At 37.8% G+C, this 24117-nt stretch overlaps 1 protein-coding gene across 3 annotated transcripts in view; it reads left to right on the top strand.

The window, feature by feature from the left end:
- Window positions 1-24117, top strand: part of NME8 (NME/NM23 family member 8) — a 57109-nt gene that overhangs the window by 31086 nt on the left and 1906 nt on the right. For all 3 annotated transcript variants that reach the window (XM_074284478.1, XM_074284480.1, XM_074284479.1), the window contains 8 exons: window positions 53-145; window positions 3350-3696; window positions 7295-7476; window positions 11591-11735; window positions 16895-16990; window positions 18315-18466; window positions 21654-21798; window positions 23079-23319. In XM_074284478.1, coding sequence (XP_074140579.1) covers window positions 53-145; window positions 3350-3696; window positions 7295-7476; window positions 11591-11735; window positions 16895-16990; window positions 18315-18466; window positions 21654-21798; window positions 23079-23313 — 1395 coding nt within the window. In that variant the 3' untranslated portion in view covers window positions 23314-23319. The remainder of the gene's footprint in view (window positions 1-52; window positions 146-3349; window positions 3697-7294; window positions 7477-11590; window positions 11736-16894; window positions 16991-18314; window positions 18467-21653; window positions 21799-23078; window positions 23320-24117) is intronic.

The following is a 24117-nucleotide window of genomic DNA, read 5'->3' on the forward strand; positions in this document are numbered from 1 at the left end:
TCTCTGTTACCCATCAATGCTTCCGAAATGTACCATGAACATATAATTGAAGATTGTGGATTTTGGAGCTATCATAGTAGCAGAGGAGCAGAGGATCCTATATGATGATCAAGTTAGAGATTTTTATTATGACATCTCAGAGAAGGTAAGAAAAGTCTAAGGAAATGATTATCTTGGTCATATATCTAAATATTCTTGATATGTCTTGGAGAAAATGTCTATTTCTATAAGTAGCATCCTTTTGGGCTACTTTTACAGAAGGTAGCTTCTTTACAGAAGATTCAAAAGTATTCTTTGGAGCTTTACTCCAAAAACTATAATTCATGAGCCCCTACCAATATGCTTCTTTATAATAGTCAGGTGGTAGATACAATTGACCCAAAATAAAGACATTTACTAAAACAGTATTGTCAGAGCAGTAGCTATGAAACATCCCCCTATAAGTCTTGGGTACAATCTTCTAGAAAGATGCACAATGTTCATAGGAAGAGTGGATGTTAACTTCAAGGACAGTAGTACTGAGACTCACACATATGGAACACGTGTGGGCAAAACAATTCATTTTATTGCTCTTTTTGTGAAGACATCTCTGTGCCTCTGCTCTCAATTGCCCATTCTTCCTTCAACTCACATTTGTGTCTCTTACTCATTGCCAGTGAGTCTTTTGACTTGAAGCTGCTTTTGGTCTCAGGTAACGATTAGCTATCAACTCATTTCCAGTTACTAAATCTATTAGAATTGGAGGACATCATCTGATCATAGGACAAGAACCCCCTGCCCTCGCAGACATAAATGTACTTTTGATGAAGAGATCACTCTCCACTCTGTTACTTAAGTTGGTATCTTCAGTCATATCTGCCTCTTTTTTCTCTGTCACTCCCTGAATCCAATCAGTTGTCTAGTCTTGCTGATTATACTTCCATCAGACCTTTGGCATTTATCTCCCTTTCTCTTATTTATTCATACACCTGCTATCCTAGTTCATGTCCTCACTACCTTTCTCTCTCTCATATTATTTTAAGAGCTTCTTAACTGCTTTCCTGATTCTAACCTTTCTCCTCTCTAATTTATGAAGCTGACAAAATAATTCTTCCTAAGACATAGGTCTGAACATATTACTTCTCTGTTAAAAACCTTCTAGGGCTCCCTATTACCTCTAGCATATGATACAAACTTCTTAGCCTGGCATTTAAAACCCTTCATAATCTGATTCCAACTATGCTCCAGTTTTATTTCATATTGCTTTTGTGGATTCTATATGACACACCTTCCTTTCCTATGCAGTCACATAGACTGTCTCCCATTCCTGTGATGTACTCCCTCCTCATCTCCACTTCTCAAATATATTTATCTTTCTTTGAGATTCAGCATAGGTATAATGTCTTCTATGATCCTCAGTTATTAGAGATCTCTTTTCAAATTATCCTTGTACATGTATTTCTCTCAGTAGTGAGGTATAAACTCCTTGAGGTCAAGGGGTCTCAATGATGTTTGTGGGACAGAAACTCTGGGCTCTTTTCCTTCATTGTCTTCTTCCTCTTCTAGATTTGTTCCAGATTTTCCATGTTCTTCCTGAAATGTGGCACCTAGAGCTGAACATGACAGTCTAGATATAATCATACCAAGGCAGAACATGATGGGACTGAGCCCTTTCTCATTCTGGAGTGCGTGCTTTGGTTAATGCTGCCCAATATTGCCTTGGCTTCCCTGGCCGATATGTGACATTACCAACTTTTAATCAACTTAGAATCCACACAAATCTGAGTCTTTTTCATATGAAATATTATTTAGTCATATGTATCTCATTTTGTACTTATTGTGATTGATTTTTAAATACTATTTTATTTTTCCCAATATATGCAAAGATAATTTTAAACATTCAGTTTGGCAAACTTTTGTGTTCCAAATTTTTCTTCTTCTTGTACCTCCTTTCCCATCCTTAAGATAGCAAGCAATCTGATATAGGTTAAACGTGCACAATTCTTCTAAACATATTTCTATATTTATTATGTTGTGCAAAAAAGATCAGATCAAAATGGAAAAAAAAACAAAAAAGGAAGGAAAAAAAAACAAGCTAACAACAACAACAAAAAAAGGTGAAAATGCTTTGATCTATATTTTCTGTAGTTCTCTCTACAAATTTGGGTGCTCTTTCCATCACAAGTCTTACCTGGAATCACCTCATTGTTGAAAATAGCCAAGTCCAAATATGTGATTAATTTTTTTGAGCCCATGAATAGAAATGTACATTTATTAAATTTCATCTAACGTGTTTTACTCTATAGTTCTATATCCAATGAGAGGATTTGGATCCTAATCCTTTGTCTAATATGTGATTATATTCCCCCCTCACAACTTTTTGTTATCCCCAGATGTGTTAAAGCATTTCATTAGGACTTCTTCTGAGTTGTTGGATATATTTCTATTTCATTACATGGGATCCTTTCCCTTCTTCCTTCTATTCCTGAACTCAGCAAGAATGTCTCAGAACTGCAGAAGGAAAAAGCTGGAAGTGATTTCAAAGGTCACATCATCAAATCCATTTCTGTACAAGAATTCTCCTATAACATCCTCAACAAAGTGGTCACCCAGCATCTACTTAAAGGCTTCCAGAGAAAGGAAACCTAGCATCTTCTGAGGGAGCAATTCTACTTTTGGTCAGCTCTTCCTACTAGGAAGTTTTTCTTAATAATGAAACCAAAGTCTGACTTGCTATCATTTCCCCACATTTCTCCTACTACTTCCTTCTTTAGTCAAGTGGAAGAAACCTTTCAAATTCTTGAAGACAGTTACCATGTAACTTCTTCTCCCATGTTTTCTCTTATTTAGGCTTAATATTGATCCCTTCAGTTAGCACCTTGTATGTCCTTCTAATGTCTTCTTCAGAATTCTTGTTTCCTATCATAGTGGAAATGTAATATAGGCAAGAAAGGATTATAGGGAGAATACTAGGTCAGAAGTTTTAGTCTTGTATATATCAATGAGTGACTATGTGACTAGATAAATCATTTTTAATTTTAACACCTCAGTTTACTTAGCTGTAAAATGAAGGTTTTGAACTTGCCTCTTTCCAAGGTCCCCTCCAACTATATTAACAGGTTTATATTATATATTACATACATAATAAAATATATATTATATAATTATACAATTAACAGGTTTCCTTACCTATTTAGGAAGCATTTAACATTTTTACCTTTGGAATTTCCTAGAAAAATATTGAATCATACAAATGATCACATGACAAATATGTTTTATCTTGTGAAATTAATTATAATAACAATAATTTCTAATGATTGCGGGAAGCAGTTCTTCTGTAATAAATAACTGAGATCTGATTTCTTTGTAGTTTGATTTTGAAGATTTTGTCTTATATGCAACAAGTAACCCGAGTTATATTCTGGGCATTTCTATGGGAGCCCCAGTAAAAGAAATTGAAGAAGAAGAAGGAGGAGGAGAAGGAGGAGGAGAAGGAGGAGGAGAAGGAGGAGGAGAAGGAGGAGAAGAAGAAGGAGGAGGAGAGGAAAAAGAAGATAAGCCAGAAGAAGATCAGGCAGAAGAAGATCAGGCAGAAGAAGAGGATCAACTAGAAGAAAAAGAGGGTGACCTAGAAGATAAAGATGAATCAGAAGAATCAGACGACGAAGAAGAAGAAGATGAAGAAGAAGAAGAAGAAGAAGAGGACAGGCCAATGAGGTATGATAAGATTTGGTTTCATCCATTTGGTGGCCTCCTAATAATTACTAGTTCATAAAAACTAGTCTTAAATATTGTTCCAATTCCTATCTTCAGATAAATTTAGAAAAAAGTCTCATAACTTCAGTTAAAACTTAAACATGGACAAGCTCAAGCCTTTTTCTAACTCTAAAGATTGATATATTAGAAGAGGAGCCCCCAGGGTTATGAATCTGAGAAAATGTTCTCTTTTTCTGATCAATATAATTTCCCTTCTTTTTGCAGTGATTTATAAAACCCTTTAGACTCATCTCATCACTCTATGGTTTGGGTTTGCCTTAGTAGAAACACAATAGTGGGTTTCCTGACATTCTGTGAAGACTAGTTTTCCCTTTATGGTCCCTCTTAGCCCTAAATGCTTAGATTCTCCCTGGAAGGATATGAATCTGGGGTTGCTGGAGATATAATCCCTCACAGAACTGCAAGGGCCCTCCAAACCTTCAGATTCTTACCACTAGTCTGTGAATCAGACTGTCTCAGAAACAATATACACTAGGAATGCTACAGAGGCAGCTCCTTAACATCAACTCTTCACCATCTAAATAACTTGCAATTGTTGCAGAGAATAGAGTTTGGGTTTTTTCTCTCCTTTCTGGGCCAACTTTCACAAACCCCTTGTCCCTCAGAAGGTGACACCAAGAGGTCATGAAGAGTCAAATAGAACTGAAATGAAGAAGGAGAAGGAAGAAAAAGAGGAGAAAGAGGAGAAGGAGGAGGAGGGAAAGAAGAAAGAAGATGATGATTGATGAAGAAGAAGCTATGTAATGGAGAAGGAGGAGGAGAAAGAAGTTGAAAAGAAAATGAAGAAGGAGAAGGAGGAGGAAGAAGTTGAAAAGAAAATGAAGAAGGAGAAGGAGGAGAAAGAAGTTGAAAAGAAAATGAAGAAGGAGGAGGAGTAGAAGGAGAAGAAGCTATGTAATAGAGGAGGAGAAAGAAGAAGTTGAAGAAAAAAAGAAGGAGAAAAGTTGAAAAGAAAATGAAAAAGGAGAAGGAGGAGAAAGAAGTTGAAAAGAAAATGAAGAAGGAGGAGGAGTAGAAGGAGAAGAAGCTATGTAATAGAGGAGGAGAAAGAAGAAGTTGAAGAAGAAAAGAAGGAGAAAGAGGAGGAGGAGGAGACCCTTGAGTTTCCTCCTTGAGACCCTTCTTGATTTTCCCTCAGACCTATTTCTCTTCCTATATTGGGGTTCCACTAATATCCCCTTGGGTTTCTTTTGCTTTTATAGCAACTTTCCTAACCTGTGCATACATTTCCTCGAGGAACTACTTTGTTCTTTCCAGTACCTGTGCTAAGCATAGTACCTGACATACAGTAGATGCTTAATAAATCCTTGTTAGTTGATTGGGGAAAAATTAGTTCTCACCTACAAAATGAGAAGCTCCAGTCACAAGCCATGTGAGATCCTTTCCAGATCTAATCCCAGGAGAGAAGGCCTTTTAAACCTCATTGTATGCAAAGAAGCAGGTAGGATTTCATCAATGTAGGGAATTCTCTCCATCAACTAGACAAGCTCTTAGGACCTTGCCTGAGCACATGGAAGTTAAATGATTTGCCTGGAGACAGACAGCTGATAAAGGCAGATGGATTTTAATTACACTGTTCACTCTGCTGAACTACATTTTTATCATATTATAGATGAAGAAACTGAGTCTTTTTTTCCCCCCCCTGAGGCTGGGGTTAAGTGACTTGCCCAGGGTCACACAGCTAGGAAGTGTTAAGTGTCTGAGAGCAGATTTGAACTCCGGTCCTCCTGAATTCAAAGCTGGTGCTCTATCCACTGCACCATCTAGCTGCTCCAGAAACTGAGTCTGGAAGAAAGTAAGTGATTTGTTTCCAGCTGACACTAAATTCTGGCTTGCTGCTTTCTGTTTTGGAAGAGGTTTCATTTGACCCAACCATTCTAGAGACTCTGGCTACCCAATCACCTCTCTCCTAGAGGAGCCCTCATATTTCCACCCAAAGCTTAGAAATAAGAAAGCTGCTCCAATGGCTACCTCCCTATGAGATTTAAGAACAGGCTCAAGTTTCCAAAGTCAGCTGATGGATGTAATTAAGAACCAGTTGGTGAGAAATAGCATGGTGGTTGAAAAAAGAGCTCTGGGCTTGGAGTAAAGAAGAATTAGTTCTGAATTCAAATAGTGGCAAGCCCTTAGTGTCTCTGAACCTCTGGTGCTTTAACTACTTCCCTCACATAACTCTCATGATGCTCAAATGAAACTTTAAAGGGAATATCTGATTGTTGTTTAGTGGTTAATGGATTTAAAGTATTCCTGTATACGCTTAACTAAGAGACTCAATGGGAAACTGCTTCTAAGCGGTGGAATGCTTTGGAGAGGCTGTGTTTTGCTCTTAATGGAATTACTATCATCATAAAGTCAGCATTAGGAACTGCCTCAATAGGCAGTGCTCAATAGAAATATATCCCACAGGGCAGCTAGTTGGTGTAGTGGATAGAGCACCAGCCTTGAAGTCAGGAGGACCTGAGTTCAAATTTGGCCTCAGACAATACTTCCTAGCTATGTGACCCTGGGCAAGTCACTTAACCTCAATTGCCTGGAAGGAAGGAAGGAAGGAAAGAAAGAAGGAAAAGAAGGAAGGAAGGAAGGAAGGAAGGAAGGAAGGAAGGAAGGAAGGAAGGAAGGAAGGAAGGAAGGGAGGGAGGGAGGGAAGGAGAGAAGGAGGGAGGGAGGGAGGGAAATAGGGAAGGAGGGAGGAAGGAAGGGGAAAAAAAGGCCTGGAAAGATTTTCATAAACTGATTCTGGATGAAGTGAGCAGAACCAAGGAAGGAAGGAAGGAAGGAAGGGAGGGAGGGAGGGAGGGAGGGAGGGAGGGAAGGAGAGAAGGAGGGAGGGAGGGAGGGAAATAGGGAAGGAGGGAGGAAGGAAGGGGAAAAAAAGGCCTGGAAAGATTTTCATAAACTGATTCTGGATGAAGTGAGCAGAACCAAGAAAACATTGTATATAGTAACATGATTAGGGATGTGATGATCAACTTTGATGGAAAGTGTCATCCACATCTGGAGAGAGAACTGAATGTGGTTCAAAACATAGTTTTTTCACCTTTTGTTACTGATGTAACAAAAAAAACCCCTTATTGCTTGCTTCTTTTTCTTTCTTTTTTCTCCTCTTTTGATCTGATTTTTCTTGCACAGCATATGATGCATCTGGAAATATGTTTAGAAGAATTGCACATGTTTAACCCATATTGGATTGTTTGCTGTCTAGGGGAGGGTGTGGAGAAGGGAGAAAAAATTGAAACACAAGGTTTTATAAAGGGTAATGCTGAAAACTATCTTTGCATGTATTCAGAAAACGAGTTATTACAAAAAAAGAAAATGACTGGGGAGTGGGATAATGGGCTGATTCCAAGTGAAATAAAAAGTTACCTCTCAGAGTTCGTGGTTCTGGGACAGAATGAAATAATAGAAGAAAGACAGGTTGAAAATCTGAATATATTATCATCTGTAAAGTATTAGTAGTACTCATCAAATTCTTAATATTGATCCATTTGATATATGATAAATTCCATTTAATCTGTAATAATGGTTTTCACTTTCACAGTTTACGAGAATTTTTGGAAAGGCAAGATCTGTTAGATGTTTGCGACCTTATCGATGATCCTGACCAGGCCAGGAGGCATATCATTCTATTTTTTCCAGACTTTGCAAAGGCAAAAAATCTCGAGTTGTGTGTTGAAAGGACACTGGCTATAATCAGACCTGATCTCCTAGATGGAACTATGGGTAGGTAGTAACATTTACTATTGGCTAAACTTGTCTTTTGGATGATATATGCAAAAAAAAAAAAGATTCTTAATTCCACATTGAAAGGAAATGAAATGAGAAAATGACCTTTTATAACCTTGTTATGCTGCTTAGCTGGCACATTATGGTGTATGGGTGATGATCCAAAAGCTTTGAGGCTGGAAAGACTTCAGGTACAGTCCTGAATGTGATGAGTCTCGGCAAGGACAACCCATGACACAGACTAAAAAATATGTGGTGTCCATCTAATTCTTTTTTATATACAGTGTTTTATTTTCCCCTCAATTATATATTAAAACATTAAAAAACTTGTTTAAAAATGTTGAATTCCTGAATGGATACCCAACAGTTGGAGAATAACTAATGGTATATGAATGTTATGGAATAATGTTGTTCTATAAGAAATGATCAGGAGGATGATTTTAGACAGACCTGGAGAGACTCACTATACATCTTACTGACACAAAGTGAAATGAGCAGAACCAGGAGATCATTATACACAGCAAAAGCAAGATTATACGATGGTCAATTTTGATAAATGTGACTCTTTCCAACAATGAGATGATTCAGACTAGTTCCAATGATCTCGTGATGAAGAGAGCCATTTACAGGCAGAAAGAGGACTGAGGAAACTGAGTGTGGCTCACAATATAACATTCTCACTCTTTTTGTTGTTGTTCGCTTGTATTTTGCTTTTTCATTCATGTAGATGACTTCCAACTCTACATATCCAGCCTTAGACCTCTTCCTGAGCTACACTTCTACTTGACTTGTTTCACTTCTCCATCTGGATGCCCTATAAACATCTCAATCGCAACATGTCCAAAAGTTCAACAACCATTACCTTTCCTCTGAATCTATGCAAACTTCTAATTTCTCTATTTCCACCACTGTCTATCCTATCTTGCCCAGGCACACAACCTAAAAATCATCTCTAACTCTCCTCTGACCCTCATGCTCTCAAATTAATCTTTTGCCAAGTCTTATCAATTCCCAATTCCTCCTCCTCTCTATGTCACATCTCTCCTTTTTTTTTTTTTTTTTTTCCTTCCTGAGGCTGGGGTTAAGTGACTTGCCCAGGGTCACACAACTAGGAAGTGTTAAGTGTCTGAGTTCAGATTTGAATTTAGGTCCTCCTGAATTCAAGGCTGATGCTCTATCCACTACGCCACCTAGCTGCCCCATATCTCTCCTTTTCTTGCATTTATGTGACTAGCCCCTAATTTAGTCCCTCATCTCCTGGGTTATTGCAATGAGTGGCTCCAGTGGCTTTCCCCCAATCTAGCTCATCCTTTATGCACTGCCAAATGAATATTCCCAAAGCACAAGCATGACCACATCACTTCCCAAACTCAAAAATCATCAGCGGCTTCCTATGATATTTAGGAGAAATTATACGCATCAGTTTCTGCATGAGTTGATCCATCCGTGGAATGACCTTCCCACTGGAAATAGGACCAGAAGACATCAAAATGGTGTAGCTGAATGCAAAGAAGGATCCTGGACTTTTTCTCAGAGAGCCCTATGAAAAAGTTGGCACAGTTGGTGGCATTGCTCAGAGCTGGAAGGGACTTCTGATTGAAGCTAGTATAATTCTAACTTAACCAAGAATCTGGGAAATGAGTGTAAACTGTTATTTTTACCTTCTGAGTCCAATTCTTCCTGTGCAACAAGAAATTCGGTTCTACATACATATATTGTAATTATAATATATTTAACATGTATAAGACTGCCTGCCATCTGAGGGAGGGGGTTGGGGGAGAAAGGGAAAAAATCTGAACAGAAGTAAGTGCAAGGGATAATGTTGTAAAAAATTACCCATGCATATGTACTGTCAAAAAAAAAAAGTTATAATTATAAAATAAAATAAACAAACAAAAAAAATCACTAAAATAAAATAAAATAAAATAAGAAAAAAAAAACACACAAAAAAATTTAACCAAGAATCTTCTCTATAGTTTCCCCAATCTACTGGTCATTGAGAAAGAAAATCTCACATTAAGACTACCTACAGTTAACCTAAGGCTGATATATGACCCAAGATTGACGTGATTATTAGCACGTTCCCATTGTCCAGCACTCAGCTCTGTCTCTTTAAAAGTGAATGGGGTTAGAATTCCAAATGTTTTAATTTCAAAACATATGCACAGATAATTTTTCAACACTGACCCTCACATAACCTTGTGTTTCAGATTTTCCAGGCCTTCCTCTTACTCCCTCCCCTAGATGGCAAGAAATCCAATAAATGTTATACATGTTAAAATATATGTTAAATCCAATATGTGTAAACATATTAATACAATTCTCTTGCTGCACAAGAAAAATCAGATCAAAAACGAAAGTAAACGAGGAAGAAAACAAAATGCAAGCAAATAACAAAAAGAGTGAGAATATCATGTTGTGATCCACATTTAGTTCTCACAATCCTCTCTCTACACGTAGATGTGCTTTTATGGTTTTCTTTTTGGTTTTGAGTTCATACACACTTATACTTGAGTTCTTATCTAAATTTAGCAGTGGAATTTTTAAAGTCAAGGTATATTTGGTCATCTTCTTCATAAAAATTCAAAATTCTTGCATCAAATGACAATTCTTCCAACAGTACATTAATGTGCTTGTTTTTTTCACATCCCTTCCAGCGTTGACCATTTTCATCTTTTGTCGTCTTTGCCGATTTTCTGAATGTGAGATGAAATCTCAGAGTTGTTATGTTTGTATTTCTTTTCGTCTTTAGCAATGTGGGGTATGTTTTTCATATAGTTGTCAATATTTTCATTGCTTCTTTGGAAACTTTGGTCATGTCCTTTGAGCCCTTATCTACTGGCTTTTGACCTTAGAAAATTCTATTAGAGTTTCCTATATATCTTGGACATTAGAACTCTATTAAAGTTATTTGATTCCAATCTATTTTTCCAGGCTGATTTCATATTCTTTTCCTTCATATCCTTTCTATCCCATTGAGGGTAGACTAGTTGCTATTCCCCATATGTGATGCCTCTCACTATTTTTATCTTTGCTTAGGCAGTTGCCAAGGCTTGTAATACTTTTATCCTTCCCTCTGCTTCTTGAAATCTCAGCTAAATCTTACAAGATTTCTTTCTCCAAACTTGCTATTTTGAGTTCTTCCTCCTTTCCTTAAGGTCAGTCAATTATGAATCAGAAGGGGAGGCTCCTAAAAGAAAGAGTTCAGGAACAGAGTGAAAATGAAAGTTGTCTGATTTGGGGGAGTGTAATTTCTGGGTATATTTTGCCATGTTGCTCTAAATGTGCTTAGACCAGGAAAGAATCTACTAGATTCCTTGTGCATTGTCAGAGCGCCATCTGGATATTGCAACCATTAATAAAGCCCATCCAAATGCTTTGTTGACTAGCACCACCTGGTGGGGAGAAAAAAATATATATGTCTATATAGTAAACCTATATACATCTACTGTACACACATTTCTACTATACTCTAGTTGATTAATTAATTGTTCAATGATAGCTGTTCTCTCTGAAGATTGCAGAAAACACTAGTAAGGGGTAGGGTGTGGATGGGTCTGACTGGCACCAAGTCTCATTATCTGGACAGATTTTTTTTTTTTTTTTTTTAAGAGTCGAATAGAAAGTTTTTCTATGTAGATTTATAAAGAGTGTTTTGGTTTTTGATTTTTTAAAAAATTATTCTGTGGGGGATAGACTAGGAAGGGGAGAAACACAAAAACTGAAAAATAAGTTTGAGAAATCCAGGCTCCTCGAAGGCAGGATCAATTTTGTTTTTGTCTTTGTCTCCTTAGCAGCCAGCACAATGTCTGCTCTATTGTAGACTACCAACGAGTAGTGTCAGTTGGATTGAATCAAATAACAGTAGGTATCAGTGGAGGAGGACTTTGGCTCTAGTTCAGAAGAGTTTTCCCTGGCCAAAGACCTCCAATTTTACTCAGTGTTCCCATGGGAACAAGAATCTGGCGTGATTGGTCAACCGACTACCAATGGCACCAACTGGTATCTTTTTGTTTCTGAGGACTAGGCCTCCCTCTCCAGCAAAGCCCATCCATGAACCCTTGAGCACCTGGTCACCGAGATGCTAACAGCTTTCTATTTCTCTTTTAAGAGAACGTCAAAGAGCTCCTCCAGAAGGAAGGCTTTGTTATCAAGATGGAAAAAGAGATGACCTTGACAGAGGAGGAAGCCCTACTATTCTACGATTGCTACAAGTTCCGGGATTATTTCCCAGCTCTGATAGAACATGTGACCAGGTGAGGTAGTGCTTGGAGGGAATCACTGGCATCACTGAGAAATAGCACTGGGGAGTGGGAGAGGCCAGCTGATCATGTGGGTCTCTGGGAAGCCCCTTTGTCTAATCCACAAAATCCCAACTATCTATTAGGGCACTTGGTTCTCCAGATAATAACTCATTTTCACAACCCTCAGAGGGAGGGATGAGTTTACTGTAAGCACTATTGTTTTCATTTTACAAATGAGAAAACAGATTCACTGAGGATAAGGAAGAGCAGTGTGGTTTAAGGGGTAGGATGCTGGATTTGAACTCAGGAAGATCCATTCTGATGCTTAGTGATTCAAATCTCTTTAGGCTTCAGATTTTCCATGTGGGCAATAAAGGGCTTGGGCTCCATGACTTTAAAAATCCCTTCCAGCTTTGATCTATGATGCCTATAGTCGCACAACTGAGAAGTGTCAGGACTAAAATTTGAACTCCTTTATTGACTTCAAATTCACAATAGGAATTGCATTATTTATGCTGCTTTGTACTGGCTTCAGTTTCTAATCTTGCTTCCACATCCTGGAGAGCAACCCAATTTGGAGCCTGCAACTCCCTGAATATGGAGAGTATACAAAGTTATCTCTTACATATCTCCCTCTCTGAGGCAATGTAGTATAGTAGATTGGGCCTTGGAGCCAGAGTGGGGTAAGAATTGGATTAAAATCTTGTTCCTGACACTTACGGGTTTTGTGACGATAAACACCTTTTCCATTTTCTTATCTCTAAAATATCAATTAAAATATTATTAATATTGTCTATATTATATTAATATTGTCTAATAATATATAGGTGGGATTATACCAGATAAGTGAATGCAAAATGCTTCACAAATTTCAAACATTTGATGATAATTATTAGTAGTTAGTTCAATACCATTGAATTGTGAATTATACAGGGGGACGTCATAAAACCAAGTATTATTTTCAGGAAATTAGAAATACAAGATATGTTACCTATATTTTTTGCACTTTAAGAATATTTTTCCCCTCAATTACATGTAAAGATTATTTTCAACATTCATTTTTGTAAGATTTTGAGTTCCAATTTTTTTTCACTCCCTCCCTTTTCCCTCCTTTCCCAAGACAGCAAATATCTAGGTTATACATGTCCTATTAATTAATTTTTTTTAAACTTGGTATTTACCTTTGCAAGGAACTGATCTCAAAGCCAGCAAGAGCTGGGTGCAAATTCTGCCTATGGGACCCTGGCTGTGTAATTCTGGGCAAGTCACAGAACCTCTTCATATTCTAGGCAATGTCCCAAGAGTATTAACTGGCAGAGGAATCGTGTTTCTCTGAGAGTTCACATTAAATTACAGATCCCATCGCTGTCCTTTTTTAAATAGAAGAGAAAATAATGTTAAAACTGTCAAAAGGAAGAAAAAGAGCTTGGGGTCAGCTCTATTGGGTGAAAAGTCTATGTAATCATCCACTTACATGGAGATCTTTTCCCATGCTGCCAAGGTGATGCTACGCTGTCAAAGTTCTGGATTTCTGCCATACACTCTGGCTTCTTTACCTTGTCTAGAGTAATCAAAATAAGATGTTGTCTCTAGCTTAGCATTACAGGCAAAGTTACCAATCAGGACAGGGTGTTGATCTCAAGGAAGAAGGAAGCATCTCAAACACCTGTTTGTAATGTAAAACTGGACAAAATAGAACATATAATCCCACGGAGCTCAGAGAAGAGATTAAGCTGCCATTGTTTAATAGAGACCAGCAATATTTTGGGGAAATCAGAGGTCCTCAAATATGGGTAGTTTTTTTAGCACTCAGTCTTCCAAGGACACTATTTTCTTTATAATATATATTTTTTAAAATTCTGAAATTAAATGTGAAGGTTTTTTTTTCATACACACAGGAGAACATAAAAAGAGGATTCTATATTGGTATGAATCTCCATTTCATAGTGTGTGTTTTTTTTAATACTTAGATGTATATGTATGTATATGTATATGTACATATTACTTCTGCAGCTTTCTTGCTTGTGCATATTTCCTTCTGAATTTCCTTCTGTTCTGATCATTTAAAAATGTTATAATGACCTAATTTTTTGGCATTGCCATTAAGAATCTATTTTTCCCTTAACACCTTCCCCCAATTTCTTTTTTTCTTTTTCTTTTTTCTTTTTTCTTTTTTTTTTTTTTTTGTTAATAATTTCTTTCTTTTTTTTTCCCCCCCTGAGGCTGGGGTTAAGTGACTTGCCCAGGGTCACACAGCCAGGAAGGGTTAAGTGTCTGAGACCAAATTTGAACTCTGGTCCTCCTGAATTCAAGGCTGGTGCTCTATCTACTGCACCACCCAGGTGCCCCCACCTTCCTCCAATTAAAAAAAAAAAGAGAGAGAGGGAGAGAGAGAGAGAGAGAGAGAGAGAGAGAGAGAGAGAGAGAGAGAGAGAGAGAGAGAGAGAGAGAGAATGAGAGAATGAGAATCCTGTAATGTAAGAATCCTGAAATATTCAGTTTCTTTGACTTCATGTCAATTCATAGGATCTTAGATCTAGAGCTGGAATGGACCATTTTATTTTACATCTGAGTAAAGTGGGACCCAGAGTGTTCCATAACTTTTCCAAGATCACAGTGATTGTAGAAAGTTCTACAAATATAGGAGCAAAATTTGAAGCAAGGTTCCAGAATTCTATGATTTAAGAATTGGAAAGGGATCTTAGCATCTTTTGAATCCAAAGCCTATATGAAAGTAATCCCCTTTGTAGATGGTGCTCCTGGCACCCACGGGCTTCCATGATCAGAGAATTCCTGATACATGGTGAGTCATAAGACATTCTATAAAATACTGGGCATAGATATCATGATGCTGAATATGAAATCAGTTTAGCCAAAATTACACCATTTTTTTTCTGGTTCAAAGAAGAATGAGGTATACAAAGGTAGAATATTTCTAGTGAAAATAATCATCTTTAGTTTCTCTAAAGAAGAAGGAAATTTTTAAAAATCAAGGCATATATGAGTGTGAAATATTTTCCTGAGCCAAAGGTTCTTTTCTTTTTGTTGCTCTTGTTGTTTCTCCTTTTTTGCTTAGAGATAGGAAGAATTGATGTGAATGTGAAGATTGTTTTGTCATTAAATAATCCACATTCAAGGAATTCTCATAACCACAATAAAAATGATTCCCATTTTTTTGGGTAATAGTCTAGTGTTTGTAAAGCACAATCCTCACAACAGTCCTTTGAAGGAAATATTACAAGTGTCATCAATTCCTATTCACAGTTGAGGAAATGGAGGCATGGGTGAGTTAAGTGGCTTTCCCAGAATTACACAGTACATAGAAGTGTACAATTGAGGTGTGCCAAAGGCTTCCTCCCTTCCCCTTTACCATGAGCTGATGGGATCTTAATTCTCAGCTATATTTTGGAAGTTACACAAACCCTTAGATTCCCCAGCTAATTCATTTCATTAGGAATTTCAGTGATTCAACAATTCAGTAATAGGTATTCTATATTAAATATCATTTGGGGATTATTTCAAGTCTATATCAAGTTTGACTGTTTTAAAAATTGTTTCTGGCTTAGTCATTGATATACTGCATTTATTTTATATTGCCCAAACACCCTTCTCTCCTCCCCCTCATCTCTGTCCATTAGCATCTTTCCAATTTCACCTTCTCCATGAAATTCCCCCAGTTCCTCAGTGACTCACTCCTCTCCTAATTGTTGTACTTGTTTACTCTTTTTCTAAAGTGATCCTGTTCTAACTTGTATCCAATCTATCTGTGCACAGGCCTTCTCCTTTTCTAGATTCTGTCAATCTGTCAACAAGCATTAGGTGTCTACTGTGTGCCTGGTTTTTGATAGATACAAAGAAAGGCGAAACCCCCTAATTATCTCTGCCCTTAAGGAGCTCCCAGTCTATTGAGGTAGATAATATGAAAAGAGCTATGTGCAAACAAGACACAGGATTAATTGAAGATGCTGAAGGCAGTAAGATTAAGGAGGACTGGGAAAGGTAAGCCTTTAACTGAGACTTGAAGAAAGCCAGGGAAGTGAGGACATGGGAAGAAAGAGGAAGAGAATTCTATGCAAAGGGGACCAAGTATGAGAATGCTGGAATTGGGAAATAACATATTCTAAGTGAACAACAACACAGCCAATGTCACTTAGATTGTAGAATATATGGAGAGGAGAAGAAGATTGAAAAGGTAGGAAGGGGTCAGGGTTATGGAAGGCTTTGAAAGCCAAATAGAATATAGTATCAAAGGCTGCAAAGAAGTCAAGAAGGAAGAAGATTGAAAAGAGGCCATTCAATTTGCTGATTAAAAGATCATTAGTAATTATGGAGAGAACAGTTTCAGTTGAATAATGGCTTCAGTACTGGAGTATAGAGAGTTAAGAAACTGGGAAGAAAGGAAGTGGATCACTAAGTGTAGATGGCTTTCTCAAGGAGTTTAGCCACAAAAAGGGAAGAGAGTTATGGAATGATAGCTAGCGAGGGTGAAAGGATCTAGTGAGAATTTTTGAGAATGGAAGAAACATGAACATGTTTATATATGGCAGGAAAGCAGTTGGTAAGTAGGAAGATGCTAGAAATAAATGAGAGAGTAGGGAAGAGAAGGAGGAACAATCTACTGAAGAAGATGGGATGGTATGGGATCACTTATGCATGTAGAGAGTTAAAGTTCCTTGAAGGTAGGAATTGTGTCCTAGCTATCTTTATATTTACTCCATTATCTCATTTATACATTGCACAAAATTAATGTTTATTGAGTAAATGAATGATTGAGAATAGTGATGAATTCTTAGCCTGGGATTTCATTGGTAGAGGGAAACTCCTTCCACCATTGGGGTTTGGCATCTTCTCTGCAACTTAGAATATGAGAGTTGCCTCAGTCACTGGGAAGTTAAATGACTTGTCCAGGTCCACCTAGACAGTATGTCAGAAGCATGACTTGACCACAGGTTTTCCTGACTTTGAGGACTACTCTCTATCATAGTATATGATCTCTGTATCTCTTTCTCTATCTCTCTATGTCTCTGTCTTCCTCCTTTCCTCCCTCTCTTCTTTCCCATACTGAAAAATAAATATACAATTAGCTATGACATGTATTTTATGAGTTGAATTTCCTTTTTGGTATATAACTATTTCCCTCTCCTCTCCACCTTGTCTCCATTTCCCCCCAGTGGTCCAGTTGTGGTACTTTCTTTAGAACGAGTAAATGCTGTGCATCACTGGCGATATATACTGTATCCAACAGCTGAAGAAGAAATCCCCGTCAGGTACTTCCCAACCTTTTCTAGTGGGTAGGAAGGGATGGCATAAAAGTCACTTGGAAGTTAGGAGAGGGTTGCTAAGGAGTAGGTTGTGACCTGCTTCAATACCACCTTGGACATCCATAGGGTGGCTCCCTGACACTAACAGAGAGTGGAAATGTAACCACAATGCTTTGTTGAAAACTTGGCATTGAATGACTCAATGCTCAAACTTGGTCTTCTCAAAGTGCCAAACAGGAGCTCCTCTGCTCTCTCTTTGCTAGAAGTCTCTTCAAGACAGTTGTCAGAAGCTATCTTCTGGCCCCTAATTTAGACAAAGTTTGATGACTATGTGACTGTTATGGACCAGCTGGGGAACTTTCTTATGAGTTACATAAGCGATACTTCCATTTACTAAGTTATTTCTTCATGGACTCGTAAAATGTTAATAGCTCATTGACCTAAAGATTTCACTGCTATGCATATATACCTCAAGTAGGTAAAAATAGGAGGAAAAGGGATCTAATGGTCTAAAATATTTACAGCAGCACAGAGCTGGAAGCAAGGTAGATGTCTATCACTTGAAAACAAACTGTGGTACTTGAATAGAATGGAGTAATACTATGTGTCAGAAGCAATGAACACAACAAATTTAAGGAATGAACCAAGAAAATAGATCCAAGCTGTCCCCAAAGTCTTAATGCAATTTTAAGCTACCAACTTTAAAAATTTACAAGCTACAATTGTATCAATATTTTTGGGACAGCCTGGATTCATGGAAGAGTCAGACATATAAGTGAAAACAACAATAACAACATTTGAAATGAAATCCTGGGTAATTATAATGCTTTGCCTTGGTCTAAAATAAGACAGAGGAAACATTTCCATCCTTTCTCTTCTTTGCAGAGATGGGGGAATTTGGATCTGGAACATGGCATATACTGTTAAAATTGGTTGATTATTTGGTCAGCTCTTCTGAGCTGCTTTTTATTTTCCTCTGTCTTTATTTTCTATTTTTCTTTCATGAGGAATGACTCTCACCTTGAAAATGAAGGTTATGCAAAAACAAAAGAATCCAAGAATTCTAAAAAAATTGTCCATATGCCATCTCTAGAGATGTCATACACCCCACACTGGTGAAGTAGATTTTTTGAACCCAAGTTCAAGATGTTTCATCCCTCTTAGATTTCATCTTATTTGTTCCACTGCTCATTTGACCCAATGTAAAGTAAAGGTCATTTTTTGACTCCAAAGCCTGGTTATCAAGAATAACATCAGTTTCTCTTTGTTGATAAGAGCTTGAAGGGGCTTCACAGAGTTGGATTTTTAAGATTCTTCCTCTTTTTAAAAGTTTGCGGGATGCTCTTGGCCCAGAAAATTCTCTGTTCAATCAACTACATGGAAAGGATAACCCAGAGGCCGCAACTGAAGAAACTCGCTTCTTCTTTCCTTTTGAATATACTGTGGCATTGATCAAGCCTCATGCCTTCCAAGATCTGAGAGGTGAGGAATTAAATACACAAGTCAAATTCAGTGGAGTTTCGTGGGTCCCATTAGATTACAATCCTCTCCCCTACCCTCCATTAATTTGTTTCATATTTTAAGACATTATCTCTTAACTCCCTCATTTTTAAAAATGCTTTTAATATAGGTCAACCATTCCACACACCCCCAAGTTATGAGAACCATGAAGTTCCCCTGCCCAGAGGAGGTTTAAGTTTTATGTTTAAATGTAAATTAATGGATTGAGGATAAGGGTTGGATGGGGAATCTGATTTGAGTTCAAAATTCACCTCTTATGCTTGCTATACATTTGACTCTCTTGACCTCAGTTCTGTCAACTCTTAAATGAGAGGGATAGTGTAGACAGTACCTGCTAGTTAGCTAGAACATTTATTCATAGAGCACTTGGTTTGTGGCAGGCATTATTCTAAACATTAGAGGGATAAATACAAGATAGTCCCTCCCGTCAAGAAGCTTATGTTCTAATGAAGGAGGGCAATGCATAAAGGGGAATTCAGCTTGTGGGAGTACAGAATATGGGCAAGAATCCTGGGTAAAGAGACAAAGAAGTCCAGGGAATGAGTTGAGAAGGGAGTGAAGAGGCTGAAGGTCCCTCCTAAAATGGTGCTCAGGGTCAGGCAGTTACCACATGAGAGAGTACAGGAATCCTGGCCTGGAAGAATGAGGCTTTGGGGCTTCCAGCCATAGTTTCTTGTTTCTTGTGAGCCTCCCTCCATTTATGTGCATGCTCATGTGAGAAGACTTAACTCCTTCCATCTTTGGACAATAACTGCTTTTAAAAATTGTTAAGTAGTTTTAAGAGAACCATTGTCCAAGAATCAATTTTTTTAAAATGGAGCATATGTAATATTATGGCCAGTGTCTTCACACTAATTTGGTTATGAGATTAAAACCATTCCTCATTGCTCTAAGAAATGCTGAAGATACCATTTGAGGGAGAGGGGAAATGGATGCCCAATTGTTATATCAAAGAAGGCAACAGTGTTCTAGCAGCATCTTTCTTGTTTAAGTCTTCCATTGCTAGTGATCTGAAGTTTCATGATGTACTTTATGCTCATAACTGATATAGTTAGAGAATTAGTACTGAATTTATAGCATCAGTGGAACAGAAAACTTGATATATTTTATGCATGTCAAGTAAAGGACTGATATTTTTCTACAGAGAATGGAAATTAGAAGTCAAACACTGTTGTATTCTGAAATAGAATCTTGAAACTTTTGTAATTTTTATTTAAATTGTGTTAGGAGGCTTAGAATTGTCAGTTAATTTATCTTCTAATACACTAATATATCTAAGTTGTCAATGGATGAGAGATCAACTAATAGCTCTGCTAATAAATGATTTATTTTTCTTCAATAAAGTTACAGAGTGAAAGAGAGAGAGAGAGAGAGAGAGAGAGGGAGAGGAAAAGAGAGAGAGAGAGGGATAGGGAAAGTGAAAGAAAGAGAGGGAGAGAAGGAGAGACTAGACATTAACTGGATGGACATACCTATTAACAACTCCTTAAAAGAATAAAATAACCTCTTAAATAGTTGTCCAAATCATTATTCTGGGCATATTATTGAAAATAAGTGATTAGGTCCCTTTCTGGGAAGGTCTTGTTTGGATCAGTTTATCCTTGAATGGATGGGACTCTCTCCTTTGTCTGGTCCTATAAAGAAAGGGGGCAATGTGTGATCCTTGGGATAGTGTGTGAGGAAAGAATTCTGAGAGAACCAAGCAGAAATAATCTCAATCTCTTTCTCTCTGTCTCTATCTTTCTCTGTCTCTGTCTCTTTTCCTCCTCTACTTTTCTCTATCTCTGTCTCTGACAGTCTCTTTTGCTCTGGATGTCTCTCAGACCTATCCTTAGACCCCTCCAATAACTTAATGCTTCCCAGGGCATTCCCTGTCCCCTCTATCCAGGAGCTTGAGTCATGTGACTCCTCCCTATCTTGAGCCCACATGGTTCAGTGGCTTCACCATTCCCTCCTAATGACACCTCTCAGCCCCTTCAATGTGGGCACCAACATGGTTCATTGATGTCTCAGATTGTGAGTGGTAGAGACTACACAGATATCCAGGCTTCCTCTTCTGAATCCTATAGTCTAATGGACCACAATACTTCTGTCTATGGGAACCATATTTTAGGAAGGACATTAATAAGCTCTAGCATGCTTAAAGAAGCCCAACCATCATGGCGACAGTCCTTGAAATCTTCCCATGGGAAATGTTAAAAGAATTAGGAATGTTTCCTTAGGAGAAGAGAAGAACAGGAATTTTATGGAATTTAAGTGTTCTATGGAATCATAAATTTTAAAGCTGGGAGGTATCTTGGAAACCATTTAGTTCAACTCCCTTATTCTATAGAAGAGGAAATTTGAGGCTCAGAGAGGAAGTGACCTACCCAAGTTTGCACAGATAGTAAGTGACCTAGGATTTAATTTTGGATCCTCTCATTTTGAATTCATTTGAAGAGCTATTATGGGGAAGAGGAAAGGTTAGTGGCTCTGGAGTCATGATTCTGTGGTCCTATGAATTTGTCCTGTTTAGTTCAAGATGGAGCAACATAAAGAAAAGCTCCTTAACACATTGAGCTATTCAAAATGGATTGGGCTGTCCTAGGAGGTAGTGGGTTGCTTATAACTGGATAGCTCTAGTTCACAGCTAGATGCCCATCATATCCCAGGGTATATTTTGTGTCAAATGGACAATTCTTGTTCAATTATGGGGTAAACAAGATGATTGTTGAGGTCCTTCCATATTCAGTGATCACAGTCTTCCACATTCTGGTGTCTTGATTGCCATTCTAGCTGTTCTCCCTCAATTCCCCTTCCCCTTCATCCCAGCCTTTAAATCTTTCTCTCTTCTGCATCTTGGGTAGTGATGTTCCTCTCTCCTTTTCCTGTCTCTTACAACATGGAGAGAAGTCTTCACTCTGTTGTGCACTTGCTCTCTTGAACCATCCAGTGGGCAGGGAGACATTTATGTCTGGAGCTTGGAGGGAGGCTGAGGTTGAAGATACATTTGAAGGGGAAATGCAATCACAGGTTTATAGCATCTTAAATTGGTTTGTAAAACAAAGAATTATTCCCCTCCCATTTTCCCAAGTTTAAGCCCATCTGAATAATTGAAGGAAAGTAAAAGCAGTTGGAAAGCCAACCAGATATTTGTTTTCCCATCCAGGGAATATCATAAGACAGATTCAAGAAGCAGGTTATTCATTGTCCCATATGAAGGAAATCCAGCTAACTGCAGACAAGGTTGCAACACTTTATGCTGCTCATAAAGAAAAAGACTTTTATGAAGACTTAGTGTATTCCATGACTGAGTGAGTACTTATTTTCTTTTCTAAAAACCATTGATATTTTGGAAAAATCTGTGACAGAAAAAAAAAATACAACTTGTGTTGACAAAAAAGTTTTAGAGTTTTTTTCATGTTTTACTTGTTAATAGTAGGAATTGGAGCCTTTTTAAAAATAATGTTTGATCCTTTTTTTTTTGAAGAGGGAAAACAGGGAGAAAGCATAGACTCAGCATCCTGTGAGAAGTCCATTGGCAGAAGGCCATCACAGGAAGGGCAGAGCAGGAAAGGCTTTACAGAGAAGGGAGATGACTTTAAAGTATCAAATATACCATATCAGGGAGAGGATTTGTTCTCCCGTTGGAGGGAGTATATTTAGAGAGCCCTTAAATATAACAAACAAAATAATCGATTAATTAGAATATGTAGATAAGATATGATTTCACTAGCTATTTTTCAGTGCCACTGGTCCAAACTTTATGTTTTAAATTTGAACATTTCTTTTTTTTTTTTTTCTATTTGCCATTCTTTTAATGTTGTTTTATTGATTCATTTCATCTTTTGGAATCATTAGCAGTCACATAACCAATTTTAATCTTTATAGAATTATTTTTAGTGAATTTTTGTTTATGCTTTTCTTTTTTTTTAAACTTTTATTTATTTATTTGTTTATTTATTTATTTATTATTAATTTTATAATTATAACATTTTTTGATAGTACCTATGCATAGGTAATTTTTTACAACATTTCCTTCTGTTCCAAATTTTTCCCTTCCTTCCCTCCACTCCCTCCCCTAGATGGCAGGAATTCCCACACATATTAAATATCTTATAGTATATGCTTGGAACAATATATATGTGCAGAACCGAATTTTTGTTGTTGTTGTTGTTGTTGCAAAGGAAGAATTGGATTTGGAAGGTAAAAATAATCTGGGGAGAAAAACAAAAAATGCTAACAGTTTACACTCATTTCCCAGTGTTCCTTTTCTAGGTGTAGCTGATTCTGTCCATTATTGATCAATTGGAATTGGATTAGCTCTTCTCTGTGTTGATATCCACTTCCATCAGAATACATCCTCATACAAATTTGAACATTTCAATATTTGAACCTAGGAGATGTAGTGTAATCTTAACTAGAAGGGCTGGGTTCAAGTCCCACTCTGACAGTTATGACTAGGATCTGGACAAAGATGTTGGGGTTGCATTGTGGGAGTCAGCCAAAAAATCATCAGTAAAGGGCCTCTGCAATCTGTCATGTGGTTTATATTGGGACAAGAGTGATCCTATGATGGTTGTTTGATTTCCAGGGGTCCTTGCATGGCCATGATCATAGGTAAGGAGAACGCATTGGAAGATTGGAGACACTTTGCTGGCCCAACAGACCCAGAAGAAGCAAAAAAGGTTGCCCCCCAGTCCATCCGGGCTCTCTTTGGGAAGGACATCTTGAATAACGCAGTGCATGTGTCATCTAACAAAGAACACGCCATGAAGACCATCGAGCTATTATTTGGCGACATTGATTTGGATTTCGAGGAGGACTAGTCTAAGGTACAAGCCTTCAAGTCTCTTATTTTCTTTTCTAGGTTGTTCAAGTTTTCAGGACTGACCACAAAGCAGGCTTACCAAAAGCACTTGTTAAGAATTGTAGATCTAGAGTTGGAAGGGACCATTGAGTCCAAACATTCATTTTACAGGTAAGGCACAGCCAGGCTAAGTGCCCAAGATCACGCAGCATCATGTATGTAAAGCAAAATAGAATCACAGATCTTTCTTACTCTTAAATCGTTCTCTCTCCTCTCCCTACCCCCCACAGTCTGCCACCTTCACCTAGGCCAGATCCAAAATTATCCTTGTGCTAAACCCCATAGTTTGGAAGGGAATCCAACCTAGGCACTGAAGCATGAAACTCCCACTCAACTCTCCTCACAAATGATCAGCCAGCTTTAGCTTAAAGAATCCCAGTGATGGGGGAACTCACTATCCTGTGAGATAGAGAGCTTTTCTTTTTGAAAAATTGAAATTTGTCTCCTGTAGAGGGCGGAACTTTGGAGAAGTCTACTTGAAACAAGGCGTTAACTCAGTGGAATTGATGAGACAATGGTTATCTAGTTTACAAAGACTTAGTACTTAGCATGGTGTTCTAATGGTTCTACAGTTGGTGTAATTGTAATAGGGTATTTAAATTGAGGACAAAGTCAACCACAGACATTCCATCTTTCATCAACTTCATGGTAGCTGTCTTGCCTCCTGCACTAAGATCAAGACTGGGACAGAATAAAGAATCTGCACTCTATTCTTGACCATTCTCATGGGTCTATTCTGCTGAGACCAATGGCCCTCTGAAGG

Source organism: Sminthopsis crassicaudata, chromosome 1 (genome assembly GCF_048593235.1).
Source record: "Sminthopsis crassicaudata isolate SCR6 chromosome 1, ASM4859323v1, whole genome shotgun sequence".
NCBI lineage: Eukaryota > Metazoa > Chordata > Mammalia > Dasyuromorphia > Dasyuridae > Sminthopsis > Sminthopsis crassicaudata.